The sequence below is a fragment of the Melospiza melodia genome, chromosome 2, assembly GCF_035770615.1.
Source record: "Melospiza melodia melodia isolate bMelMel2 chromosome 2, bMelMel2.pri, whole genome shotgun sequence".
Taxonomy (NCBI): domain Eukaryota; kingdom Metazoa; phylum Chordata; class Aves; order Passeriformes; family Passerellidae; genus Melospiza; species Melospiza melodia.
In genome coordinates this window covers 102,966,189-102,991,299 of record NC_086195.1, presented here as the reverse complement: position 1 = coordinate 102,991,299, position 25,111 = coordinate 102,966,189, and the positions used below count along the sequence as shown (strand labels likewise).

The following is a 25,111-nucleotide window of genomic DNA, read 5'->3' as shown; positions in this document are numbered from 1 at the left end:
ACTGTATCTCATGTTTTCAGAATGCACCTTATGACTCAACTTTATGCTCAATATTCTTTGAAGTCTGTTTTACTTTTTACTTTGGAGTCTGTGACTTACTTTTATAGGAAATAGCAGATTTGCATTCAGTGCTGTATCTATGTCTCTTTCTTCTAAAATGAGAAAAAAGTACTAGGGCAGATTATTGAATTTTTAATAATTAATAAATAATGCTCTCCTTTTTTAACAAACCAAATTAGAAATTCAGAGAGGTGGCCTAGTAACATAACAAAGCCTTTCAATCTCTCTTAGAGCAGAATTGACTGGTAAATATTTTTCTGTTATTGGAGGCTCCACATAAAGTTGTGCCATCCAATAAGATGATATTTATATCAGTGAAGCCACCATGCAGATGTTTAATAAATACTCAGATCATTCTTAATGGGTTTTTAAAAATTATTTAATTCTAGGAACATTATATGTTATGTACAGTTAAGCTGTTTAAAGTGACTGTTGAAGTGTTTGCTTGTATATCAGTTCTGTAATGTTTTGAGATGGATTTTTTTTGTATGAAATTTGTAATGAAGACAATAATGTGAAGTACATTTGTTTAGAGATTTTAAAACTTGTTTGTCCACTGGTTTTTACCCAGAATAGCAGACTTTATTGTGTCAAGATCTAAACTATGTTTAAATTGTCTTTTTTTTTCTCTTAAACCAGTTTAACTCAGCTTGCATTAACTTGCTTTGTAAGTTACATATTTACATAATAGAATCATTTTTGTGTAAAGGCTTCTTGAAAAAAACTCCTGTATTGGTCTGGACACATGCACAGACTTCCATACCAAAAAAAAGCTGAAAACATGATAATTAAAGAGATCAGAGGAAATTTGCATTCATTTAAAAGTAAATAATGTACCCAGAAGTTTGGTTTAAATGTGACCAAGAAACTATTCTTTCTCACAGCAGTAAGTGAACTCCTGGAAGGTGTTTTTGTGGGAGATTGTCAAGGCAGAAAGTATCAGCATATTCAGAAGAAATTAAATTTTGATAAATCAGATTGATAAATAGACAGTAAAGAAAATAGGGTATACCCTGTAACGTCCATAATAAAAAGGTTTTAAATGCTGTTGGTATATAAGGGACAGACCACTAGTAAAGATTTTATGCTGCTTCTAAAAAGCTTCTCCTGTTGCTGAACACAGTAAACTGAATGAGGAAACCCCTGGCTTCATCCAGCAGGACATTATGTAGTTGGTAACTTTCCTTAATGTTCCTTTAGAAGTACCTTTGACTTTCAGTATAGTGGAACTTGCTCCTGCTTCTCACTTGCATTCTTCTGAAATAATTGCACATTTGTTACTTCTATCCCTCATGGTTTTTTGTACAAAGCCTTTCAGTTAAGCTGTTGCTGACTGAAAAATCTATGCTAATTTTTCTCTTCTTTTAGTAACTACCACTTTTTTTGGTAAGAAATTCAGTGTTTTCCTACTTCAGGTTTGGATATATATTTTATCAGCAAATAGTACAAAATAATATTGAATTCCCTTTCCATAGTCCCAGACTTTAACAAAATTTCACAGATAGAGCAGGAGGAATGTATATGTATCCTGAGAAATGTCAGCGAGGATAAAGGTTTAGTGAAAGCAATTAGATTAAATAATTTGTATTTGATGTTAGATATGAGCTATTATTTTTATATAAATGGTTACATTTATACCACTTTTGCTTGAAGAGTAATGTCAGGAGTAATTTAATTGATATGCAATTCAGTAGTGGTTAGTTGTTCAGCACTGCACACTAAAATTAGCAATGTAACTAGGATCTCCTTTAGCTCTGAAATTTACCTTTTGTAGTCTTGAAGTAAGTGTTTCTTATCTCAGTAGTTTAAAGGTGGTATTAATAGGTTTTATTCTGTTCTGTTTTGCCTTTTTTTTTAATTTCTCAGGAATCTAGGTCTAATGCTGATGATTTTTTCAAAGACCTAAATTCACACTGCCCACAGGAAGCAGTGATGCAAGAGCAAGACATGCCATTCCTTCGAGGTGGACCTGGAGTGTACAAGGTAGTGAAGACTGGCCCATCAGGTCACAACATCAGAAGCTGCCCTAACCTTAGAGGTATCCCAATTGGAATGTTAGTTCTGGGAAACAAAGTCAAGGCAGTGGGCGAGGTATGGATCCTTGTAGCTTCAGTTCATGTCTTCATAGATACCAGTATATAACAGTAGTAACCGCAGCAAAAGAATCTGCCTCTGTCCAGGTTTGCTTTTCCCCTCCTCATGCTAATTACTGGCCTTTGACCTTGGTTTACGTTAGCAGTACTAATGCAGTCGTGTCTCTTGCCTTTTTGCATTGATTGGAATAATGTTAAAATTGCACTGCAGTTACCTGTGCTTGCTTATGTATTTCTGTTATGGTATTCCTTACAAAATTGTGTTTCTTGATCTACTTTTTTGTCCTATTTGAAAGAATTCTGTTTCATAAAATGTTTTCCTAGGACCTAACCATTTAACAAATTCCTGTTTCTCTTTACTGATTGTATCAATTTGTTTAGTTGCTGAACTATTGTTATTGTTCTGGGTTTTCCAGTTGTGGTGTTTTATGGTTAAGTAGGGCTTAAGGATGAAGTGTGTCATGCTATTTCCTAAATATAATATCAGGAACAAAATTAATAATCATAAAAACCTTTCATGTACATCTTGGTATTATAATTCTCCTGTTGCCACCATCGATTAGAAGGTATATCTTGGTGACTATTTCCCTCCAGTTTTTATTTAGGCTTATGTGGATTTTCTGAAGTTGTGGTGTTGGTGTTTTGCTTCTTCTGAATATAAATAGGTCTAAAATTTTTGAAATTACTCCTAAATGTAAATATGCCATAAATAGGTTTGTACTTCAGTCTGCCTCAGCCTGTGGCCTTAATTTAAGAAACTTTTTTTTTAACATTTACTTTCTAATAGAAAGATTGAAATTTAATGTGTTTTCCAGATACTATAAGTAGTTGCTGAATCGTGCTACTGAATTATTTGAGAAGTCAATAAATTGTGCTTCTTTATGTGTCTGCATCAGGTGACTAATTCAGAAGGTACATGGGTGCAAATGGATAAGAACAGCATGGTAGAGTTCTGTGAAAGTGATGAAGGCGAGGCATGGTCATTAGCTAGAGACAGAGGTGGAAACCAATACCTTCGACATGAAGATGGCAAGTGGTTGTTTTATTTTTTTTCATTTACTTTTTAAAGAAAATAAGCAATCTAAACAGGAGAAATAAAGAAGTATCTGAGTTTTGAGCAGGTATGACATTAGCTTATGTATTTTCATTTGAATTATGTTGCACAGTCGGGCTTAAAAGTTGTTTATAAACATTCTTAAAATGATTTTTTTTAAAAAACAGTCAAAATATTTCTGTATTATTTCTTCTGTACCCCAGTTATGGTTATGGGTGATAATTTTAACCATCTTTTTTCTTTTAGCTCTGGGGTTAATTTTTATGCATCTGTTTTCCAAAAAGTATCTTTATGAAAAGCTTTGACCTCAGCAGTTATACTCTGCTTGTGTTTTTAGGTCACACTTATTGTCAGCCTCTTATTAGTTCATTTTAACAGACTCTTTGTCATTTTTCTGGTTTTCACATTTGCTGCTGAAATTCATTTCACACATAGATTCTCTAACAATTATCATCACATTACTGTATCAGAACAAAGCAATTCCTTGCTAATACGTAAGTGTTTCTCTAGACTGTTGCAGCTTGACTATCAGGTGTAAAACCTTCTGCAAAGAAGGGGAATAGTCAAGAGTTTTTCATTAAATATATAAATGTTTATGGAATGCTTCAAACACTCCTTCAGAAGTCATAGCTTTTCTAATTTTAGTTGTGTCCGATAATGTCAAGTTCTGAGGTGCTCAAAGAGCCCAAGTAGATTCCATAAATGAAATAATTGTGAATTGGAACAGTACGTTATTGTTGAAAGCACAGGTATTCAATAATAGGGTTGATAAATTCGTTATTTTCTATTTTTATACAGGATTGTTTGCTTTTCCAGTAGAAAATACTTTATCTGAAATCAATACATTAAGCAGCGTGCAAAAATTTCCATTCCAGAATGCTTATTTTGAGAAATACATATAAGTAACTTGACAGTATTGCATTTTTAGGTAGTTTTTCATCTTTAGTATTTGACCTATCATTTCATATTGTCTTAAATTTCTCAAGTATATGTGTGCTCTAAGAAAGAATTCACAAATCAGGAAGACTTTAAACAAGACCCTTGTTTGAAGGTTTGTCTTCAGATTCTTGATGCTTAGGCACTGTTACTGAAGGACATCTTGGAATATAGCATTGCTCTCACAGAAAAACAGAAATGCAATCTCCAGGTTTTGTGGACAAAACTCTGTAGTGGGATTTCTGCAATACAGCTCATGGAAATACCATCTTAGAAACTTTCTGATATCAATCCCATGCCTCAATGTAACAGTTGTTAATCTTTTCTAGATGAGTCTCTTTTTACAGGTAGGGTGAAGGCAGATGTCTCTGGGCCATCTGGCTAAAGGAGTTTAAGCAGTTACCAGTGCAATTACTGAGATTTTTCAACCTGTTCTAGATTCCTAGTCCAACCTGGTGCCACGTAAAATTTTGTGCACTTAAGCCATATCTGAAGGTTATTTTAAACTGATTGTTTTTATTTGCAATGAAATTATTTCAAAATTTATGATCAGCTTCAATGCTTTTGCTAGAGGGAAATAATAAGGATCTATAGGTGCTCTAGCTAGATTTGCAAATGTCCATTTTTTTATCCATGAATAGCACCACCTTTCACATTACATTCACGTTCTCATTATTTAAAAAAATTATAATTAAATTAAATAAATAAAATAATGAGTAGGGTTTCTGTCACAGACAAGGTAGAACTCTGAATAGCTAGGTCTGTAGACAGTTACAGTACTACAGCAAGATCTAGGGTAGCTTCTGATAGAGAAAATTCTTGATCCTTTATTTATGACTGACTACATTTCCAACTTTATAACTTTCTCCCTCATAACTTGTTTTAACTTGAATAAGTTATGTAGAGTTTGAACTCTGAAATGCAGTTTTGTCTTGAAATGCAATTTTTTAAAAAGTACTTTAAAAAGAGTTGTGATTTTTTTTTATTTTATCCATGTTAATTTTAGTACACTGACAAGAAAAAAAAAATTCAAGGTGCCAGCTCAAGCTTTTAAAAACCTGAATTTGGGATATTTCTTCTGAAAGTTTTCATATATATTGTCAGTTGGAATGGTATTTTTGACCACGTTAAGTCAGTAATTTCTCTGTGAATCTAAATAGTCAAGTGGATTCTGTCTCATTTATTTTAATTCTACTCTAGTTTTGAATATTATGAAATACTCCAGGTTGGTTTGGGTTGGAGGTTGCTTTAGTATCATACAGAAAGTAAAATTATAGTACTCATTTGCAGATACAAATAAATTTGTCAGGGAAAAATGTCTCATGTTCCATGAACTATCAGGGGTGGCCACAATTAAATGTTTAGTGGCCCTAGTTTGTCACTCTGAAAACCATCCTTTGTCTACCTTGCTTTGTCAAAGGGATTTTAACAATTGCTGTCCAAAGAATAAACACTGCTGAATGATGTTAGTGAAAAAAAACATATATCAAATAATGGCATAGCTGCCAACAACTCAGTCAAACAAAAACAGTCTACTTAGTATAAAGTCCTCTGTCTTACTATTTTTAGCGCGTGAGTTCTGAAGAACAGGTGTGGGTTTTTTTGAAGAGAATTTAGTCAAGAGGAGGAGTGCTATCGGTGGAAATAAATATCACCTTTTGCTTTGTGACTCATCTTTCTAGTGGGAATCCATTACTCAGAGGTCTAACCCCAAAGTGATGTGGTTTTTTTACAGAGCAAGTCCTTCTAGATCAAAATGTGCAGACTCCTCCCCCAAGTCCTTTTTCAATACAAGCTTTCAGTAAGGGGACAAGCTGTAGTAATGGACAAGGGTTTGATTATGGCCTTGGAAATAACAAAGGTATGTTTTTACACTCATATTTTTAATAGCTATATTTTATTACTCATTTTCTGCTTTTCGAGGCACCACAGGTCTTCTCCAAAGCAATAGTATAATGAATTGCCAAGTGTTAAAACTGCTTTTTTCTCTGCTTTAGTTTCACTCAGTCTAAATATTGTGTATAACATGACTCAGTGAACATTTGGAAATTAGTTTGGGATTTCTGCATTGGTAGGCACAAAACTGAAATGCTGAAATGAAAAATACATGTAAAACAAGATTAGAAAACTATTTGATTTAGAAAGCATCTTTTTAAAAGTCCATGAAGCAACATTTGTCATCTTTCTTCATAATTTTAAAATGCCTTTAGTGAGTTAACAAGGTAAAACATGCCATTTAAAGTTTGTTGTGAAATTAAAAAAAGAAGTTATAAAACTGAAGTTGCCTTTCAGTCGTCTGGATACTAGTTACAACTGCTGGGAATTAAATGAAGTCTAGTTTCTTTTACTGATATAAAACAATTGTTTCTTTTAATCGTGGTTTATTTTGTTGGCAAGATCTAAATACATATATAAAAGCCATCAGAATAAACTCAATCTGCGTGCTTTTTGTTCCTTTCTTTGTTAGTTCTAGCAGATCTAATAATACAGAAGGGACTTCCCATGAGGTTCTTGAGAAGTATTCCTGAAACATGGAGCTCTATAATTTTATTCTTACATTGCTTTAGCCGATGCCACTACAAATAAGGGCCTAAGGTGTTCTATGTGTTTTTTAGCACCAGCAGATATTTCTTCATGGTATCCTACATAAAAGAATTTAAAACTTACTTTAAAGGAGAGAAGATTAGAAAAATAACTATTCCTAAATAGTCTATTCTGTTAATGTCACAACATGAAATAGTTCTATATCATTTCACAGTGGTTTACTGTATAGAAAGTGGTTCATACTTGTCTATGCATTGTTATAGGAAACCCTCTTTTTTGGACAAAGGCTGCACAAGTTGAAGCATTTTCCTTTTGTTTTTTAGAGCCTTCTAAACCTTCTTTTCCCAGTTCATCCATACTCATTTCAGAGTAATGGTGGAATGACAAAAGTGGAATTATTCAAGATGTGAGGCAGTATTACAGCTTGTCTCTCGGTGTCAATTGTGTAATAGTGCAGAAGAATTATCTGTTCTTTTTTCTGCAAAAATTTATTAAGGCAACAATTTTTTTGTTCTGTGTTGTCCAAAGATAAAATCTTAGTGATAAATATGCTATATTAACAGGCATCCTGATTTCTAAAGACATTGTGATTCTCTTTACTACCTCTTAAGCAGTTCAAAGGTGTTTCTTTGGGATGATAAAGTTACAAAACATTTGGAAGCTACTCCTGGCATTGAATTCCCTACTATTTTGTATGCATTATTTTCTCAAGATACCCTCAAGCTGTGATATTTAGTGTGAATGAACAACTCAGCTATGTGGCTTCATTCAGTCTGTGTACTGTATTTCCTTTTGAATTGCCCAAGAGTTGTTGGCAATTATATTGAAAGATTAATGGTCTCACTTTCCCAAAAATAGAATTCTTCATCAGTACCATTACTTTGTATGAAGTCTTTCTGTATTTTCAGGTCTAAGAAGCTCTGAGTTTTGAATAAGATAAAAAATGGAAGGTACAGGCACAATCTCTTAGGGGAAATTCCCAAGGAAGCACTTCTTTGGAGGGGCTTGTTTGTTAAAAGTACTTCTATAGAAATGCCCTGGTTTTGATGAAATTTCAGTCCCATCCAAGAGTGTTTCAAAATAACTGATCAAATGTAAAGATCCCCATAATAGGTGTAGGTATAGATCCCCATCATAGTTTTACAGTAGGTAAGAGTTTCCTACTGTAAAACCATTAATTTTAGGTTTACAGTATTGCCTGCAAGAAAGACTTGATTCCCACAAGGAATCTGTTTGATTTAGCTATGTCTTCTCTCTTCCAGCTTTCTGTGTTACAGGCAAGTTTTTAATATTCCTCATGATTGGCCCTACCCACCTCCATCTTTGATTATTGTGGGCAGATAACTTTCGACTTCTCAGATATTCTTCCCTTTAAAATAATTTCTAATTTTAGAAATTAGGCATGTTACATTTAATAATAATAGTTTGTCAGACATGTAAATCACAGAATGGCTGGGGTTGCAAGAGATCTTACAGATCACCATAGGTCCAAACCCCCCTAGACCAGGTTGTTCAATCACTTCTAGGTTTTTAAGGTAGGAATGATTGATGCTGAAGTACACGTTCCAGTAGGTTTTAGGTATGCTGCTTCCAAAATAGTGAAATAAATTTGATTGATTCCTCTAGATGATTATTTAGAAGGGCATTCGAGCTGTTTTCTGGTATTTTGTCATCTTAATTTTTAACCCAAAATATCAAGAAAACAAATTTAACTTTTCAGTTCTTGGGTAATACTGGATTTGATTCATCTGCTAGTTTTTCCCTAATTCCTTAAAAAGAAAATTGATAATAATCAAAAAGCGTTGTAAATTCTGTATCAGCTGCTAAAATTCTTTACTAGGTTTTCTACAATGCTGTCACAGTCATAGGAATTTGCAGAATAAAGTGACATTGTTATTATTTGTCTGGTGATGGTTCAAATCAAGAATTTGAGAGAATCTCAGGTGTCTCCTACCTCATATTACTAAGTATACTTCAAGTTACGACATGGTGTGGCCTTCTTACTGAGGCGTCATGTATTTCTAATGCTCACGTGGAGTTCTTTGAAAATTGGCATTCAGAAAATAAACTCTTGATTTTAACATCAAGAGTTTATTAATTATAAATTATAATTTATAAATTAGTGTATTGAATCCCTTCATTTGCCTCACAGCAAATGTAGGCAATTCTTCAGAAAACCGGTTCCAGTTCTTAAATGGTACTTACAGATTTTTTAAATTACCTTCAATCTGACCTTGAAAAACAGCGTAACAGAATAGTTTTAAAAATATTTGCAAAAATGAGCAAATATTTACCAAAGCACTGGCACGGAAATACATTTGCCAAAGCCTAATTACATGTTAGCTTTCCCTTTTCATCAGTTTTTCTAATGTTTTTTCTGCATGTACTGTTGCATGTGTGTATTACTGTAAGTGCTAGGGATTTCTGTTTTTTCTTTGGCTGCTCTTAATTTTTTAGCAAGGCAAATATCTCTATTTTGAAATGGTTAAAATAATTGCAGTAAAATATCCATGAGCCTTAAAAAATAGTAATTTTATTGCCATGCATGGACAGAGATTTCTATGTTTAGCCACAACCAGAGTTGTATGTGGCTAAATGAGTTGTATGAGCTTTCTCTATTATCATCATTGAAACTTTGAGTACCATTTTACTCTGCCTTTGTGGAGAATGACAGGTAACAGGTTGTAGTTTTGACTGTTTTGCCCACTACAGGTGACCAACTGAGTGCCATACTGAATTCCATTCAGTCACGGCCAAATCTCCCAGCTCCTTCCATCTTTGATCAAGCTGCAAAAGCTCCCTCTTCCCTTGTCCACAGTCCATTTGTGTTCGGACAGCCCCTTTCCTTCCAGCAGCCTCAGCCACAGCTTCAGAGTAAGTTTGTCAGCCTTACCTGCCTCATCAGTCCATTTCTGCAGCTTTCACATTGCTGTTCTCAGTTGCTTACCAGCTGCTAATCATCCCACAGTGCACCTTTCTGGTTTTGTTTTTTTTTAAGTTTTTCATGATTCAGAAGCATGTGAAGTAATGCTCCCAAAGAAGTATACTTGTTCAACTTTAATTTTTATATTGACAGTATTTTGGGTTTGTATGTGTTCTTCACCATAGACAAGTCATGAAAGTGCATTTCCAATATTTTATGCAACTCTGGTTTATAAATAAGGTAAATATTTCATGTAGTACAAAATGTTGATAATTCCTTTAACATCAAAAATGCACTTCAGTAAGTTCATAGGTATTAACTTTTCTTACTTCATAAATTTCTATTTTTGTCATTGCTCCTAACTTTAGGGATGTAGCAGGACAGTGGGAATAACTTGGCACTATTCATAAGAAATGTTTTTTTAATTTTGTGTTGGGTGTTCACAGGATTGGCATGGTAAAGAAAGTTTGCTCATTGAGGTGAATACCAGCTAACCTGATTACTGATGGGAGGACAGGAAACTGTTTTGATTAATGAAAACTAAAAGCTCAGCATTCATGATGGATAGCTGATCCTGCGCTAAATTGTCTTTTACATGCAGAACAGTTACAGCACAGGACACAGGAATACTCCTTTATCCCTGTCTCCCACAAGCTGTCTCTCTGAGGTGCCTCAACTCTTTCTTGTTGACACTGTCAGTCAGTTCAGTGTCTGTGTATATGCAGTCCTGCATCTCTCCAGCTCAGCTTATTGAAGTTGCAGTGAAGTCCTTCATGTGAGAGCTAGATTAAGATTTCTAATTTGCTTTTACGAGGATTGTCAGAAATCTTTTGATCGCGATCTTCTGTAGTTCTGCTGGACTTAGACCAACATCCTGAAAGCAGAATATTCCAAACTCTACTCAGATAAACAGCTGACTGCCAGTGGCATCAGCACACCCTTATTGAGAATTTGTCAAATATTTATTCTTTCCTATCACTTTTAGGTGTTCTTTTCTGTTGTTCAGAGAAGTAAAATCAGTTACTCAGCTTTGCATCAAAAGTAATCCTAATTGTATTATTTCAAATTTCAGATGATTTGTCCTTTAGCATTTAGACTTACAGTGTATGAAAACAGAAGCATCGTTTTTGATTGCCCAACAAGATCTTGCTCAATGGATTCTCTGTCCAAGATGTGTAGATAAACTGTATTCAGTAAGGTACATCCATGTTTTGTGTTTTAGTAAGCATACAATTCAAATGGAAGCCTTTTTTTGTCAGGTAGGGGAGGAGCACTGGTGGTCTACCAAATAATAAAATGATGAAACTGGGAAATTTTTTTGAATTTGTGTCTGATCTGGGATCTTAGCTTAGTACAAGGTCTCAAACATTTTGGTGAATTGCCCTTCCAGAAGGGAAAAAATTGTCAGCCTGAACTGGTGTACTGGTCACTGACTGTGATTTGATACAAAGACTTTTTTTTAAGCAGTTTATTATCCAGTGTCAGGTTTGATGCAGATAATGTAAATTATTCATAAAGGAGAGAAATACTAATGTTTTTGTTTTCACAAACTTTTAAGAATAGCATGGGAGATTTCTTGTTTAAATTTCCTTAGACTTCTGCAAACTTGTTCATCCTCCATTTGCAAGTACATCCAAATTCAGCACATAGTCAGGGGTGCCTGTAAGACTATATCAATATACTTGTTCATTTAAAAGTTTTATGCAGTTATATTAGAACTTTCAGTAACAGAAACTAATTTTAAGTATGCAATTTTAATTAATTAATTCTAAATCACTTTATAGCCTCCTGTTAGCAAACATGTAATTAAAAGTCAAATCCACTAAACAACACATCTTTAGTCCATATCAAGTCAATTGAGTTTTTGCCCTAGACATGCTTAGTTTTAGTTTCCAGTCACGTGCTCCATCCTTAAGTGCTTCCTGCAGTAAAGTTAGATTTTACAATTAAAATGAATGCTTATAGTCAGTATACTGTTTTACTAAATGGACTAATGATAGTCTAATAGTTGAAAGAAGTTGTGCCAGCCCAGATTTTCCTGTCTGCAGATGTTATATACTAAATGCCAATCTTGACTGCAAGTCCGCCTAAATAGTTCAGTCTACTGTTTACATTTTCTGTTCTTCCTCAAATATCTCTATCTCTGGGGAGAAATTTGGTTTGGCATAATTCTGAGGAAAGCTAGGATACTGCTGAATGCCCTCTAGAATTATTTCCTTTATTTAGATTTTTATAATAGGATGAAAAATCTTGACCTGATATAAACATACTTTGTGCTGGTGAGAGATTATAGGTTTCCTTAGAGGTGTTTGTAGGTATCTGTTTTTTAGGAGCTTTTTCTGTCCTTGAGGTTTGGTTTGCAAATTCACTTAAGAAAGAAGGAAAGGATTTGTCACAACCTTTTATCCTCCAACACAGTGTCTGGTTGTTTTTTTCAGAAATACTACAGTTTAGGACAATCACCTCCTGAGATACAATGCTTGAGGAAATTAAAAGTGCCTCTGTTGCTCCTTTCACATCGTAAATGAGTGGCAACAGCACTCTGTGTTATACAAAAGAATTTGTTGCAGAAGGGATATTAGGAAAAGCAAAAGGGAAACTGTTACTCAGTTTTGTGTTACTTGCTAGAAATCTGTGAAGGGCCGATTTGTTCTGTCCTGCTTAATTCCTTTGCTACTTTTCAGACATAGTTATACAAGAGATTCTTTTCTTTTTACAAGGACAGACAAAATTGAGGTACTCTTGCCATTTATTTTAATTCTTTGTTAGTCTTGTGTGCAACTAGAAGTTCAGACAAGGTAGAAGAGCTGGCGAAACCTACCTTAGAGTACAGGAACATCTGTATTGACTTGGAGCCTTAGCAAGAATTTTTTTCCAGTAAGATCACAAGTTTATGTATGTTTCTTCCTTGGATATTTGATCAAAACAGTCTGTAATTGCTGCAGCCTGCTTGCTTCTGAGAAGCCTGTAAGATGATCAGTAACAGATTTGCTTGTGACTGCAAACTGCCATACCCACAAGATTATTACTGGTTGTTTGATTTATTTGTCAACAAACTTTGCTAAAAGCAGAGAATACTCAAATTTCTGTTGAGTTCTGATTGTAGGGGAAGTGAGGAAGCCTAGAGGGTCATGGAAGATCTAGTTTCTCAATATTCAGCAATACATGCTAGGTTATAAATCTCCTTAGATGTGGCAAGTGTGAGTCACAGGATCTTGGCGTGTTGTCCAGCATCAGTTACCAAAATTTGATGATTGGCTGCTGAGCTGTGAAGTTAAGGAGGGAAGTGTGAGACTTTGCAGTCACCAGTGTTAGACCTCTATGCCATGTTTCCTCACACCTGAGTTGATACTGCAAATGAGGGATGGATTTCTGGGTTAAAAAGCTTTTGACCCCCATGATTTCTGATATGTTAACTTCTCTCCCTCCCAGCAGCCATGCAGCTTGTTTGGGGTACTTCTTCCTGTGCAGGCAGAAGCTGCAGTGCTGAGCTGCTGTTCAATACAGTGTCCTGTCACCTGCTTCCTTTGCAGTCTGTGCTGCAGAGCTGCAGTCCAACCATCCATCATCGGCTCCTGCCATTCTTGTCAGGAGTTCTTCTATACATCCTTTCAGTATTGTGTGATCAGTTTCTTTTTGGTTTTGTTCCTTTCCCAACTAGGCGCTGGTGAAATTGCATTTAGAGCCACAGTGCTTCTGTCTGCATTTTCTAAAACTGTAGAGGGGGCACAAAAGACCAGCACACATATGGAGCACATAAGATGTGCTTCTTGGTAGTGTCTCAGTAAAATGGAGAGAATCTTCTCAACCAGGCATGGTGATCTCTTCTGTGTGTGATTTAATCATCAGTTAAACCAATGACAACTTATCTAATTGTTTTTTCATAATTTAAAAATTAAAAATAATGATACCTTGATATTGCCAAGGTTATCATTCCTGAAAATTTGAGCTGAATTAAATGGTCCCATAACCTAGGCTTTTCAGGTTCTGTAGGCAAGGGTACATATGAAACATACATTTGGCCAGGTCAATCCAAAACCATCCTTGGAGGGCTGGTATGGTAAAGGCTGGAAAAAGAGTACAAATTGTTTCAGGTGTTTTTTTAGAACAAATCTCTTTATAGCACATCTTCAGAAGTTGTAGTTACAAATTGGAAAAGCATAGATTTCTTTTTTTTTGTGTACCTTTCCTGGACAGGAACATTTCTTTCAGTTAATACACTTATGTGGCTCAAGTGTTAGTGTTCCAAGCCCCACCATTGGTATAGAATATTGCTAATATTTTTCTCATTATAGCATATTTCAGGTTTTGCTTTAATTCATTCACTCTAATCCCCACTTTAACCATACTAAATACATTTTTCTTTTTAATATTCAAGCTTTTTTTTAATTCAGTGCATTCTTTTATTCATGGAAAAATAATTTCTAAAAAAGTCCTAGTCCTGCTGTTACTATGACATTTGGCATTTTCAGGAGGTGAAGAAAGATATGTTGATTGCAGTGCTTGAGGAGATTGAACTGACAGCTGTATTGTAGTTTCCATGTCAGTAAAAGTGAGTGAAAGAAGAGTACATTATCTTTAAGAGGCATCCATTACTCAGGCAGCACAGCAAAGGCAGGTCAGTGCTTTCATTCACCATGATGCAGAAAAGCAGTGGCATTTCAGAAGAAACTTGAAGCTAACTCCATTTTCCAGTGGCACTTTACATGATGGTTACAGAGTTTGCTTAGAGAAGACTCACATGAGCCAGTTAGTGGTATGTCTTGCTTCCTAGGTTTCCTCAGAGGAAGTAGGCACAGCTGTTGAAATTTCAATCCTGCCATTGAAATTGAATTGCCTCTTATGTCTCCATATTGGGTGGCTTTTCAAGCTGGAGGTGTTTCCATGATGAAGGAAAGAGCATGACTAAAGGCACACTGTCATATTTGAATGGCTCGTGAGACAGCCTTGCCTGCCTTGTATTTCAAGTCTTTGTAGTCTTTGAGGATGTTTGAAGAAGAGGGAGTTCTGATCAAAATGTTGGTCCCTGAGGCTTTCCAGTTATACTGCTGCACCCACAGTCCCCTTGAAACAATTTAATAGCAGTAGTGCATCATTCAACACTAGATTACAGTATTGTAAAATGTAAGTGTTCTCAGAGACAGAGTGAAAGAATGAAGTATAAATGTGCATTCCTGAAAGTGGATTTTGTAAAAATTTTCCTTTCATTATTTGTGGGATGCTATTGTATCAAATTGACATTTTTAGGTTTGCTGCTACTGCTGTTTTGTGCTCCTAATGTTTGTCTGCCTTTTACCTTTAAAAATTGACAGAGTGACATCCTGTTGCTCAGAAGCTATATAGTTGTTATTGGTATCATAAGTAGGTAATACTGGTGTTAAATCTGTGTTAATACTGTATTGAAAAATTAAGGAGTCATTTCCTTTTTTAGAGAATGAAATTCTTACTTCAAATGTCTGAACACCTTCTCATTGCAGAGTTTCTGGAACCATAGCTCATTGCATAAGGTAGCAGGCTTGTTGAGTGTACAAATTAGTAAATGTATTACCAGAACAAAAAGGTGTCTTAAACAGTGTAGGAATTGAAATAATTATTTTCAATACAATTCCCTTACTCCATTTATACAAAAGGGTCTATCTAAAACAGTATCTTGTAACATGCACATTCTCTTTACCATTATTACTTCAGTAAGAATTGTACACTTTTTTTTTTCCAAAGGAAGGAATAGGACTTAAAACCAGAAAAAAAATTATAGACTGAAATGAAAACTCCCTATTATTTATCCCCAAGTTTTATTTTTGTGGAGTTGTATTTCTAACAGATTTGATGTCAGTACACTGTACTGAAATTATCTTGGATGACATCAGAATTTTTCTTGAATCAAAATTATTTTTAAGACCTGATACAGGTTTTTTTTCATCTGTATACTGTTGGGTAGACATTCATCTACTACTAGTTAGGTTTCTTGTATTGAGGAACTTCACATTACATAAGTGAAGTTTTTCAAAACATTACATTAATGAGGTGCAATCACTTCTGAAAAGAGAGTTTTGGTGTGTTTAATGTATTTTTTTTCATTCTTTCCAGTGATTAGCAAGACTCCAAAACTAAATTAGATGTCCTCTAATTTTCACTAAAGGATGTGTAAATTGATCATCTGGAAGACCATATTGAAATTCTAAATAATTAATTTCTGAACTTACAGATTAAATGTTAACATCTCAAACCCAGCTTCAGTTCAAAACTAGACACTGCTGATTTTTATAATAAACCATAACTGTCATTGGCTAGCCCTCATATATTACATTTTTAGATCTTAAAAACTAAGATTGAAATTGCAGCATTTTTAGATCAATGAAGCTGATTTACTGCATTCCTATACAAACTGTCTGTCATTTAAAACTAATGTAGGAATTCAAAGTACATAACAAAGAAGATGCATATCATTTGAAATGCTATTGTTTTTATCTCTGCTGCTTTTCCATTGAATCTGTGCTGCTTCTGTGCAACTGTTTTCCACTGTAGAAACTCCATCCTGCTGCCTTGCTTCTCGTGAGCGTATTTACAAAAGTAGTGATGTAGCTGGGCCTGCCTCTGCTATTTCATCCCTCTCTCACAAACTGAAGGGTGGGTATGCATGCCAACATAGCAAGGTTATTCAGATTCTTTACCTGCAAAGTGTTTTGGGTTTGTGTTTCTTTCTCCTTCCATGCATTTTCATTTCAATCATGTAAGAAAATAATGTTTTGAAAGCGAATGTTCAAGTTTGGTATTTGTTGGGAGCTCATCTGATGTAATCATTCAGTGTTGCCTTCCTGAGTTGCAGCAACTCCATGATACACAATCTACCTGTCTCTGCTTTGTAAAACGGAAAGTGACTGTTGGTCTAATTACAGCTGTTTTCAAACAATAGGCAAAAGTATATAAGAAGAAACAGGAAATAAGATCTGGGAATTTTTTCTTGCTTACAGACAAAGCAGCTTGCTGTTTTATGCACTTTTTCCTTTGGGAGATTTTTCTTTTTGTGCTGATACACCTGAATGCTGCTTAGGATTATTTCTCTATGTGCAAACCTTTGTTTTCTTAAAAAACAAGATACTATTTTTGTTGGAAGCCATCATTAGGCTATACCTTTCATAAGCAGTTTTGTTCTGGAATGTTTTCCTCATTGGTATTTGCTAATCATGCATGTACTTCAAATTTGATATTTGCTGAATGGCTTGAAGTGTTTCATGTCCTCTAAAATGATTGTCATCTTTTCACATTTTTTTTCTCTTTTATGAGGCATTCTGTGAAACTTTCAACCTTTAAGTTTTTGCTGATCTGGGAGACTGGGAAAATGAGTATAAAAGTAATTCTAATTTGCATTTCAGAATTTATCACAAAATAAGCATCTCAGAATAACTCATGAGTAAAACTGGTGAATAATTAAGCTGGAATGGCTGAAATGCTTGGACTGCAAAACTTTTTTTTTTCTTTTAGCAAGAACAGTCATTTTATAAACCACAATTTACCATGTTATTTCTTGCCTTCTTATGCCAACTTCCCCCTTCCAAGTGAAAAACAATTATAGAACTTGTAAAAATGAAGACAGATTAGACTCTCAAAATTGATTAGGATGATAAATACTTGCTATATTCTCATTATATTCTATTTGCTTACATTTGATATATTATTCTTGAATATAGACACAATATTTCTTCTCTGCTCTTAGAAGTATGAACTTCTGCAATGTATTGGAAAGGCAGAAAAGTATGCTAAATTTCAGGCTTGTTAGATATTCCAATATAATTCATCCTTCACTTCTTTCCTTTTGCTGTTAGTTTTATTGTAAGGTATTTAAATATGGAAATAGCAAATAAAATTTTTTTACAACATGAGGAAGCATCTTGTTGTTAAATTTTGCTCAAAATTTTCCTAAATTTTTCTTGATTGTTTTTTATATTGTGAGAAATAATAGTAGGAAAAATTGCATCTATGTATTTTCTAGGGTAGGGGTAAGGGTTGGTGATTGAGAACTTCATGAAGTTGCTTCAGATCCCATAATGCATAAGAAAGTAGACACTGATTTCACATCTTCTAATACTGAAGATACTAGATAAAAGGTGACTGTCTATCCTGTTCCCATTAGAAATCAAGGCTTAAATTTGCAAATACTCTTTGATTAATTGAAACTTTATTTTTTAACAAGTAGTTGCTTTCTCAAAAATAAGCCCAGACAAATGCAAATAACCTTTTTCATATCTAGAAAAGAAAAAATATTCCTAAGTACTGTGTCCTAATTCTGCAGGCTTACTAGGGAAACACTTCTCATGTTTGATTAATGAAAACCTTTGATTCAAATCAAAGGGATTTAACTCTGCATCCAAAATTTTGCAGTAAGGATTCATGGAGAGACAGCTGTATTAACTGCTGCATTGCTTGCCAATAATTTCCATATTGCTTGGATTAATTTTCAGAGTATAATTCTACAAGACAGACTTGGTTCACAGAGGTATCAGAAGCAGATTGCCTTCATAAGCTACTTTTTGCATATACTTGTTTTGTATGTACCTGTACTAAGCTGCCTGTAGTTCTTGTAGCTCTTGTAGTCTTACAGCTCTGTAGATTAATGTATGTACAAAGTCAATGTGCATAGAACAATAAATTAGTGCATTGAAATAGGAGGACATCATTGACCAGAGCTGGCCGTTTAACTTAGTGGTTGAAAAAAGTGGGTTTCTTGTTTTGGAGGGGTTTAAGTGTTTTTATAGCTGAACATGGGGTAGATTTTGGATTTGAAAAAGTAGATTCCACAGATTATCCATTTGAGTCATCTTGAGCATATTTGAAAGCCTCTTGTCCAATTTGCCTTACTAAGTGTTTATTTCCTACAATTCCTGGCTTTTGAGCATTGAAGAAAATAAATCTGGCAATACATTTGAGCTCTGTTCAAGTCTCCTGATGCGGTCAGCCTGTCACACATTGAGATAGCAGATAAATAGTCCCTGGTTTCTGTCGCAGCTGTGGTAAACTTAGTTAACTCTGGAATTTCACCTAAGGATATAAATTGTGTGTTTTGTAGAAAGAGTGAGCTGTGCCTTTTGATAACCTCCCTAGTAGTGTTTTCTTTGTAAAAACTTCCTAACGCTTGTTTCTGTGTATCTTTGGGAAAAGAAACGTATCAAAAGTATTCTAGGGTGAAAAAGATCCCTTCATGTTTCCTTTCATTTTGATGTGAACAGAAGCATGTGTTTGATATTTATCTTGTGTTCAGGTCTTTAGTCTTTGTTTTGTACTGTTGAGGGTGTCACTGTCAGCATGTAACAATTCAATTATGAAACATTATGCAGGTGACCGAATGAATTTCACAGGAGCTGCTAGACCGATTTCTCCAGCAGGAAAATCAGACATGGCATCCAAGCACAGAGCTGACTGCAGGTCACCCAAGCTTGACGTGCGAATGAACCGAGCCACTGCCGAGCAGAAGAAGCCCAGAAATACCGACGGCTTATCGGCCAGTGAATGCCTGATGCTGAAATCAGATGCCGCAAAGTTGCGCTCAGACTCGCACAGCAGGTCTTTGTCACCAAATCATAACACTCTGCAAACACTAAAAACTGATGGAAGAACAACTCCTGGCCTGAGAGCTGAATCTCCGGGGCCAGGAACCCGGTCAACTTCTCCAAAGACAAAGACACTTACAGGCATTAGATCTGGTGCTAGTTCTCCACGATCCTCGTCACCCAATGACAAAACAACTCTACCTCAGAAAGCTTCATCCCCTGTAAAAACAAAGCTTGATCCTCCTCGAGAACGCTCCAAATCAGATTCTTACACGTTAGATCCAGACACGCTTCGCAAAAAGAAAGTGCCACTAACAGAACCCTTAAGGGGGAGGTCCACTTCACCCAAACCAAAAATTACTACAAAAGATGGAAAATCTGCACCAGAAACTGAAAATAGAGCTCCTTCCCCTCATGTCGTACAAGAAAATCTTCACAGTGAGGTAGTTGAAGTCTGTACTTCGAGTACTTTAAAGACTGACAGCATTACAGATACCACCTGTGAAGACAACACCGAATTCAGAAGTCTGGACGATGGTTCTAATAAAGTTCATTTCAGCATTGGAAAAGCACCACTGAAGGATGAGCAAGACATGAGAGCATCTCCAAAAGTGAGCCGTAAATGTGCTGGCAGGCACACAAGACCCAAAAAGGAAAAATCGAACTTCCTTTTCAAAGGAGATGGATCAAAGCCCATAGAGCCTGCCAAGCAAGCAATGTCACCTTCTGTTGCAGAATGTGCTCGAGCCGTATTTGCCGCATTTCTTTGGCATGAAGGAATAGTTCATGATGCCATGGCATGCTCATCTTTCTTGAAGTTTAATCCAGAACTGTCCAAAGAGCATGCACCTATACGAAGCAGTCTTACTCAACAACCTGCAGAGGAAAAAGAAACCAAGTTGAAAAATAGACATTCCTTGGAAATATCATCTGCTCTTAACATGTTCAACATCTCACCTCACGGACCAGATATATCTAAAATGGGTAGCATCAATAAAAACAAAGTCCTCTCAATGTTAAAAGAACCGCCTCTGCATGAAAAGTGTGAGGATGGAAAAAATGAAACTACCTCCTTTGAAACATCCAGTCATCACACAATGAAATCCAAGTCTCCTCTTCCATTAACACTGCAGCACTTAGTAGCTTTCTGGGAAGATATTTCTTTAGCAACTATTAAAGCAGCTTCCCAAAACATGATTTTTCCAAGTCCTGGATCTTGTGCAGTCTTAAAGAAGAAGGAAAGTGACAAAGATAACAAGAAAGCCAAAAAGGAGAAAAAGAAAAAAGAAAAAGTTGAAACTAGGCCAAGGGGAAATCTTTTTGGTGAGATGGCCCAGCTTGCAGTGGGAGGACCGGAAAAAGATACCATCTGTGAGTTGTGTGGAGAATCCCATCCATATCCAGTGACTTACCACATGAGACAAGCTCATCCAGGTAAGACTCCATATTTTTAATTCCCATGTCCATCCATAAAGTATATTTCACACACATGCTTTGGTGTTAGTTGCTGTTAGGAAAATGTCAGGCTATGCTTTCAGTTATATACACTAAATTAAAAGTTATGCTTGTGTACAGATCAGTTGCACATCTTTGTGTATAATTTTAAGTAGTTAGGGATCTTAAGTTTCCAAGTTGTTTGAAACAAGGTCAAAATAATGCTCTGACTTTACAGTAGCTCTTCAGAAACATGCTGTGTTTTACACTTCAGGATTTGAAGCTGTGCTGAAATAAAAAATGAGATTGGTCAGTTAGAGTTTCTACATTGACAGAAGTTTTCTGTTAACTGCTCTACTGTCAAGAGTAGGAAACTTCTGTCTACTGTGTCAGTACTGGGTATCAATGACTTAATATTTTTATGTACTTGTTGTTCTTTACTTTTTTTTTAGCGCTGTGTGTGCAAAGTTAAAGTCCTGAATCTTTCTGAGAAACTCTAATCAGCAAAAGAATACCCTCCATTCCTTCTTAAGCTTTGTTAGCTAGGAAGCAAGATTTTTGTGTTTGTTAAATTACAGATATTGTTGGCAAACTTAGAATACTCACCTTAACTATAACTTAGCTGTCTAAATGGGGATCTGTTCATGCTTTGGATAAGTTCTTTATAAAACTTGAAAACGACATTTGAATTCTTTAGATAGTGGTGAGATACATGGACAAGAACAGACAAGAACCTTGTTTTGTAACCAATTCAGACACACAGAAAAGTAGAAAATCAGGCTGGGAAAAGACAAGCACCTTCCTTTCTCCCCTCTTCATCCCTCTTTTAGAGCAATAAATAATAGAGTAAGAATCCTGCATTTGGAATCAGTTGTTCTCACCTTTCCCCCATGCAGGCTGTGGCCGCTATGCCGGTGGCCAAGGGTACAACAGCATTGGGCACTTCTGTGGAGGATGGGCTGGCAATTGTGGTGATGGTGGCATCGGAGGGAGCACGTGGTATCTGGTGTGCGATCGGTGCAGAGAAAAGTACCTCCGTGAAAAGCAAGCAGCAGCAAGAGAGAAGGTATTTTCAGCTCTTGTGTTTAACTTTCTGTCTGCTTAGTAGTGCTGTGTTCACAACTTGAAAAGAAGGGCTAGTTGAATAAATTTGGAACTTCATAATTTGGGAATAGCCTCTTATCCTCATTGTTAGGTTTAAGATAATAAAAGAGAAATGTCACTGGCTTCTGACAGGTTTTCTTTCCTTCAGATGATAGTGTGCTCAAATTTGTAAAGTAATTTTATTTTAATATCCCTGTATAACCACAGGATTGAATGTAGTAGTTTTGTTAGCATCTGTCAGTTTATTTAATTTTGAATGGTTTTATTTGTTTGCTAAAATGAGGGCTGTTTTAACTTCATGTTTGAAGTTTTTTTAATGATCCTAATAATCCAGATCTTTGCATACAAGATGCCATTAGAGGAGTTTTTAATGGGAATAGTACAAAAGGTGTTTTTCTTGTAGTGGTCTTCAAGGACTAATTTCAAAATCTTGCTCAAAGTATGCAAATATGTTGATGTTAATGGTGCTAATTTAACTTTATTTTTAATCTAAATTTTTTGAAACTATTTGCACATAAAATTAATCTTGAGACAAGTGTCAGATCTATCGAACTATTAAATGTTTGCAAAGGAAAGTAATAGAAATGTGTTTCATCATAGGAGGCATTTTACAACAGGTAGAATTCAGCAGCTCTATTATGAGATAGGTCATCAGGTTTTCCTGTGGTGGATTTAATTATGCCTTATTTAAATCTATCTAGATTAAGCAATCTAGGAGAAAACCAATGCAAGTTAAGACACCTCGTGCCTTGCCAACTATGGAAGCTCATCAAGTGATTAAAGCCAATGCACTGTATTTACTGTCGCTGAGTAGTGCTGCTGAGCCCAGTATCCTCTGCTATAACCCTGCAAAAGCATTCCAATCTCAACTTCCCAGTCTAAAAGAAGGAATTTCTGAAGACTTTCCCATTAAGATGCCATGTCTCTATCTACAGACATTAGCAAGGTAATTAAAGGACATGTATGAATATTAATTTTAACACTCATCTGTGCAGAGTATCGGATAAAAATGCATGAATAAACTAAACTAAAGCTTATCTAGAAAGACACTTTCCTGGTTCTTCATGATGTTTTTTCTGTCTGTTTTGATCCATGATCCTGTTCAATCTTTTAGATTGTATTTTCTCCTAGAGTCAAATACGCCCTAAGTAGTTTTCAGATGCTAAATATTTTATAACAGTTCCGTATCTGTCCAAAGAATTTGGAATTTCCCAAAGAGTTTAACTTAGTGTGTTAGTAGCAGACATATGTGCTACTTTTTTCTCTTCACTGTTAAAAATAATAAAAAGGAAACCAGAAGACTTGGGCTTTCTTGTAAATTCTAAGTAAATTTCACTGTAGTGTCTCATGCTTATGTTGGGTAGACTTTTGGACCTAAGATACATTCTGGAAATACCTGATGAAAATGCTAAAAGATAGAAAAAGGTGATCCTCCCAGTACCTCTTGGTTGGGAATGCCACTCTGTCTTCCATTAATACTTTTAAGTCATTACCAGCTTAAAAGCATTAATAGGTGAAGAGTAAATGACTAGCATTGGCTGATAAAGTGTATCAGAAAGCAATCTGTGTGTGTGTCTTTCAGCATTTTTTAATCCTGATTCTGATTTTAAAATCTCATTTGGTGTAGGCATCATCATGAAAATTTTGTTGGGTACCAGGATGACAACCTGTTCCAGGATGAGATGAGATACTTGCGGTCAACTTCAGTACCTGCGCCGTACATCTCCGTTACGCCTGACGCAAGCCCGAATGTCTTTGAAGAGCCAGAGAGTAACATGAAATCTATGCCCCCAAGGTACTTCCTTGTAATTCTAGGTGCTGCATACAAATGTTAAAGCAGTAACATAACACAAATTAAAAAAAAAAAGGAAAACATTGCTGCAGTTAAGAAGCTAAACTATCAGATCAGTTTCTGAAATGGCAGCATAAAAGCCAAAAGCCTATGAAGTTGTAGTTAGGAAATTTTCAGTGGATTATAGCATATCAGATGTATTTTCAAGTGTTAGCAGTGAAGTATGTTTGAATATGTAAATATGCAAGGAATATACAAATCAGAACTGAAACTTTTTACTGTAATTCAATTACTTCGCTCTAGAAAGATCCTGGGTTTACAACCCAAATACAAAAAAAATTTGTTGATAAGGACTCTTAGCATACAGGGAAATTTATCCATAGCCTCTACTTCAGGCCTGCTTATTTCCCCATAGAGAAAAATTCTCAAGAATCTACAGAACTGAAGAAGTGATCTAAAGATCAATAATCCAAGGACTGTAACTGTTGCAAACTCTTTGAAAATGTAGCAGGTTTTTTTGACTCTATATCTGTCTTTTACCACAACTGATTGAGTGCAGGCTTTTTGAAAGGAAGTAGCTGTTGTTCTTTCAGGATTTCATTCTGAAGGGAAGCTTGAACAGGAGGAAATTTCATTGCCTTACACTTTTCAAAGCAAATGCTGCTGCTTTGTTCTGTGGGACATAAAAATGTCACAGAAGAAATGACAGTGCTGTCTAGGACCAAGAGTGCTTGATGATTTCTGTCAAGTTAAGCTACTTCCTTGTCATGTAATGTTACTCTGATCTAATTCAAGAAGGTATAAAAATTTTTGTTTCACCAGGGGAAAAATGGCTCTTAATATTAATAATAGTTCAGAATCTACTTAGATGCTCAGTGTTCTCAGATGTCAATGATTCCTCATTATAGTGAGGATGTAATGAAGAGAAAATTTGCTTTTAATCTGTTTTTATTTCAATTTGTTGTATGTCATACTGACTGCACAATTAGTTTATTGGAATACTACAATCTATAATGTAGTCTTTTCAGAACTAGAACTTTTCTAACAAAACTCCTTAAGAGTGCATCGTATTGGTATATTCCTTTATTAAAACTGTGGACATCATGGTCTCCTGAGGCCTGTAGGGACAGCATAAGCTGGGAGTCCTTCTGCAGACTGTAAGAAGTCCACTGAAGGTAAGGAGCAAAACATGTCAGAGGTATAGCCGTAGCAATTCAAATTTGACTTTAAGGCTAATGATGTTAGAAATGATTACTTCACATAAAGTTCTTAATTTCAGTTGGCTTGCTATTAAAAATTCACTTCATAGATGTTTTCACATGCATTCTCAGGAGAAGTTTGGTCTGAAACTTCAAATTAGGCATGATCTGAATGTTTGTATTTCTCTAAAAGAAATACCTAAATTCTTGGAACTCATCATGTTCATCATTACATTTGTTTATAAAGCACTTGCATGCTTTTTCACCATGTGTAATTCTAATATGTGATCCTTCTTTTCCAGCATTTAAACAGTTCTTAGGTACATAAGACAAAGTTTCATGCAGTAGTAACATTATGATTATGAAATGCATGTATCTTTATTAATTATTGGTGTATAATTCAGATACACTGTGTATATTTGCTAAT

General features: G+C 35.3%; 1 protein-coding gene across 15 annotated transcripts in view; it reads left to right on the top strand.

Moving 5' to 3' along the window:
- Nucleotides 1–25,111, top strand: part of MYCBP2 (MYC binding protein 2) — a 172,972-nt gene that overhangs the window by 123,675 nt on the left and 24,186 nt on the right. For 7 of the 15 annotated variants that reach the window (XM_063149485.1, XM_063149480.1, XM_063149490.1 and 4 more), the window contains 9 exons: nucleotides 1,927–2,151; nucleotides 3,050–3,182; nucleotides 5,879–6,004; nucleotides 9,400–9,561; nucleotides 16,136–16,237; nucleotides 18,943–20,589; nucleotides 21,486–21,655; nucleotides 22,395–22,639; nucleotides 23,321–23,488. In XM_063149485.1, coding sequence (XP_063005555.1) covers nucleotides 1,927–2,151; nucleotides 3,050–3,182; nucleotides 5,879–6,004; nucleotides 9,400–9,561; nucleotides 16,136–16,237; nucleotides 18,943–20,589; nucleotides 21,486–21,655; nucleotides 22,395–22,639; nucleotides 23,321–23,488 — 2,978 coding nt within the window. The remainder of the gene's footprint in view (nucleotides 1–1,926; nucleotides 2,152–3,049; nucleotides 3,183–5,878; nucleotides 6,005–9,399; nucleotides 9,562–16,135; nucleotides 16,238–18,942; nucleotides 20,590–21,485; nucleotides 21,656–22,394; nucleotides 22,640–23,320; nucleotides 23,489–25,111) is intronic. The other 8 variants (XM_063149479.1, XM_063149494.1, XM_063149483.1 and 5 more) reach the window with 4 other exon arrangements.